The sequence below is a fragment of the Palaemon carinicauda genome, chromosome 4, assembly GCF_036898095.1.
Source record: "Palaemon carinicauda isolate YSFRI2023 chromosome 4, ASM3689809v2, whole genome shotgun sequence".
In the NCBI taxonomy this organism is placed as follows: Eukaryota; Metazoa; Arthropoda; class Malacostraca; order Decapoda; family Palaemonidae; genus Palaemon; species Palaemon carinicauda.
The window spans coordinates 51,002,551-51,006,833 of NC_090728.1; the positions used below are offsets into that span (position 1 = coordinate 51,002,551).

At 34.0% G+C, this 4,283-nt stretch overlaps 1 protein-coding gene across 1 annotated transcript in view; it reads right to left on the reverse strand.

The window, feature by feature from the left end:
- The window catches only part of LOC137639084 (homeobox protein slou-like), a 4,780-nt gene extending 1,015 nt beyond the window's left edge, over window positions 1–3,765 (reverse strand). The window contains exon 1 of the mRNA XM_068371408.1: window positions 2,882–3,765. Coding sequence (XP_068227509.1) covers window positions 2,882–3,527 — 646 coding nt within the window. The 5' untranslated portion in view covers window positions 3,528–3,765. The remainder of the gene's footprint in view (window positions 1–2,881) is intronic.
- Between the last annotated feature and the right edge of the window lie 518 nt (window positions 3,766–4,283).

Below are 4,283 nucleotides of genomic sequence, written 5' to 3' on the forward strand. Positions count from 1 at the left end.
GTTATTATTAACATCATTATCATGATAATGGATGATTATGATTACTGTTATCCTCGGTATTATTACTTATAGTAAAATATATAGAAATTCATAATTTTTCTTGATAAATGTTCTCCATATCTATACTTGTCTCAGTAATTTCATGAAATATATTTTCATTTATTCCTTGTAGATAATAGACCTACTGGCTGTCTTAATTTTCATGAATTCAAAGCAAACAACAGCAAAATATGTTTATAAAAATATGGAACGATCTGAATGAAATTTTAGAACTAAACGCTCATGTTTCTACGCCAATATACTAGTGTACACGACCCGTCAAAAATGATGGCTAGATATGCACACATACACATGCAACCCCACCCCCTCTCTCTCATTAGGTTGTGACTACTCTCTCTCCCGGAAAACAAATCTATAAATATATTTATATATATAGCCACACACTTGCTCTTCATTATATATGGAAGAGCATTTTTCTATTTAAAATTAAATATATTTCCCCCCCAAAAAAAAAATATATCGGTAAGTTAAACTTGAATAGAAGCCTGTCAGTAAACACAATTTTCATTGGGAAAAATATTTTCACATAAAAATCAATGACGGCAAACGTAAAAATGTATAAATGGCTTTCCATTGAAATGGTCAGGTTGAGTCAATGTGATGGGTGTTCCAGAAAAAAAAAATAATTGCGTTTTATTTTCATGTAATTCTTTTAAGAATAAAAGTTAAAATTTCACAGCCGTCGAGCAATTTCTCACAGAAGCTGGTATTGATTTTATATTGAATAAAAAGGATGAACTAAAATCGAATACAATAATTCTTTAGAATTGTCTCTTCTATAAATATCAATTAAAAAAACTTTTGGGGAATAAAGATTTTCGAAAATAAAATTTAATTTTCGTAAATGATGTTTTCCTTTTACCATCATACATTTTCAAGATATTTCCTCTAAAATTTTTAGTTTTAAATTTTTAATAATATGATAATTTAGCGATATTTACCATTTTTCAAGGATAAAATTAAAGGTTATTAATTGTTCCTACAAATATATATTTATATATATATATATATATATATATATATATATATATATATATATATATATATATATATATATATATATATATATATATAATAATAATAATAATTGTAGTAATAAAAAACCTAAACTGACAATAGAAGAAAGACTACGTGTTTTATTTGGAATATGATTAAGTTACAGAAAATATAAGTTATTTATCCTGCACATCATTATAAATGTATAGAGGTGCAGGATAATGAAATAAATTAATTTATGAAAATAAAGTATGAGATGTAAACTAAATAAAAAACGTTTTTTTCCAATGAGTTTTTTCGATTATCTGTAATATTTAAATTTCTAAATACATAACCGTAACTCCAAAAGGCATTCAGAATAAAACGAAATGGAATTTGATCAATATCATATAAATTATTTCGTGAATATTACCGCTAAATTATTGTCGATGATTCATTTAACTAGAATACTGCATACTACTAATAACCTTTTTTCGAATTATTATTATTATTATTATTATTATTATTATTATTATTATTATTATTATTATTACTAGCGAAGCTACAACCCCAGTTGGAAAAGCTAGATGCTATATGCCCAAGGGCTCCAATAGGGAAAAATAGCCCCGTGAGGAAAGGAAATAGGGAACTATAGTAACACCTTTATCTAGACATCCTTCCCTACAAATTAGATTGAAATAATAGTAACACCTTTATCTAGATATTAATTCCCTACAAATTAGATTGAAATAAGGTAATAGTATTGTCACATATCAAGTAGGCCCATAAGAAATATTTTCCTTAAAATATTCCTTCTTCTCCTTCTTTGTCAATAAGTTTGCCCCAATTTAGGATAGTTATTATGGTTCTTCAACACATTCTTCCATTAAAATATGCTTCAAAATTCCTTAAAATATCCTTCAAAATTCCTTAAAATATCCTATGAATATATAATTTGAGTGTAAAAAATCCCTTAAATCATTAAATGAAGATATAATTTGAGTGTAAAAATATCCCTTTAAATATTCCATGAAGATATAATTCTAATGTAAAAATATCCCTAAAAATTCCTTTAAATATCCCATGAAGATATAATTTGAGCGTAAAAATATTCTTTAAAATTCAATAAAAATATCCCATGAATATGTAACTCGTTTGTAAAAATGCCATTTAAAATTCCTTAAAATTTCAAATGAAGATATGATTCGAATGCAAAAATATCCTTTAGATATCCTTTAAATATCCCATGAGCATATGAATATAGCGTAAAAATATCCCTCGCAATATCCAATGCAGATATAATTCTAGTGTAAAAACGACCCTTAAAATATCCCTGAAAGAAATGATTCGCATGTAATACCCTTTAAAATCCCTTAAATAATCAAGTGAGATATAATTCTAGTATAAAATTCCTTTAAATATCCCATGAGTATATAATTAGGGCGTAAAAATACCCCAATGCAGATATAATTCTAGTGTAATAACGGCCATTAAAATATCCCAGTAAGACACTTATGTAAAACCCTTTGAAATTACTTAAAAAATTCAATGAAAATATAATTCTAGTATAAAAATATACTTAAAAAATCCAATGAAAATATAATTCTAGTATAAAAATATACTTATAAAATCCAATGAAAATATAATTCTAGTATAAAAATATACTTAAAAAATTCAATGAAAATATAATTCTAGTATAAAAATTTACTTAAAAAATTCAATGAAAATATAATTCTAGTATAAAAGTACTTAAAAAATCCAATGAAAATATAATTCTAGTATAAAAATATCTCTAAAAATTCCCATTAAATATCGCATGAAGAAAAAACCCTCGACAAATCCTTACCACAAAGAGTCGAAGTATCGGCGTGAAGATGAGAGTCGTCTATGGAGGACGTGACCTCCCCCGGCGTCGTGACTTGGACGCGCCCCGTGAATTTGTGTGGGTCAAGGATGTCTATGACGGAGAAGGGCGTGTGCCGCAGCCCCTGTTGCGTCTCCGACGTCGGAGGCAGGTGCTGCTGCTGGGGCACTGCGTCCCGCGACAAAGGGAGAGACTGTGGAGGATGACCCGAAGGGGACGTCTGAAGGGTGTTCAGGCCCCTGCTGTCTGCGGGCGACAGAGTGGCGTTTCGAGAGGGAGGTCTGATGCTTTGGTGTGCTTCTGACGATGTGCTTCCCGGAGAACTGATGCTGTTGTTGCTGTTGTTGTTGTTGTTGTTGTTGCCATCGCCGTGGCACCGCACAGAGGAAGGACTGCTGCATTTGCTGTTCATCGTGGAGGCTGTGGTGCTGCAGCTGCTGCTTTGTCTGCTGGAGTTGTCGACGATGTGTCTGCTGACCAACGGGTAGCTGAGGTCCATCGGGGAAGTCGTGCTGGGAACCATCTGGACTTGAGTCTGGTCTTGAGACGGCGGTGGAGGAGGTGGAGGAAGATGCTGCTGCTGAACTCGGGGCAAGACCGAATCAGGGGACACTGATCTCGAATCCATATTCGAAACCGAATATTTTTTTTTTTTTTTTAGAACGAAGAAGTCTTTATCGAAGAGCGTTCTTAGAAAATCATTATATATGGGGACACTCACAAAAGAATCCTTTCTTATTACTGTGACGTAGCAAAAGTTTACCAAAAAGTTTTTTTTATATTTCGGAATGGCGTGTCAAGAGCGTCCGTACCTCTCACTGGTGCCGTCCGCTCTTTCCAACTCCCAGCGAACGACTAACCGCTCTTCTCTCTGGCAGATGATATATTGGATGTTGCTAAACAACTCCCGAGCCATGGGGCGAGTTTACCAAATGAGGCTTCACCCAACTTAATGACGACAGTAATTGGCTACTGAAATCCCTACTTATCTAAACACACTTGCCATTGGTCCAGAGAGATTGATCCGTGATACACACCGGCCTCTCATTGGCTCAGGCCGCGCTAAGGGAGATGCGACGCGGCTCACCAATGGCTGAGGAAGATTGTTTACAGAGGATGATTGTGAGGCGGGCGCTGATTGGCCGAGGTTGACTGCAGAGGAGGAGGGATGGTAAAAGAATCATCACCCGGTTAATGATGATGCGAAAATACGATTACCTCCTCAAGAATTCCATTTCACACCTACGTTGTTACCCTCCTGAGCTTCTAGACATGTTGGGGGGAGGGAGGGAGGAGGGAGGGAGGGGCCATATCGGTAGAGAGATGAGGGGGGGGGGAGGTGCCTTCAACGCTCAAGGCCCCCAAGCAAACATAATTTTCCCAC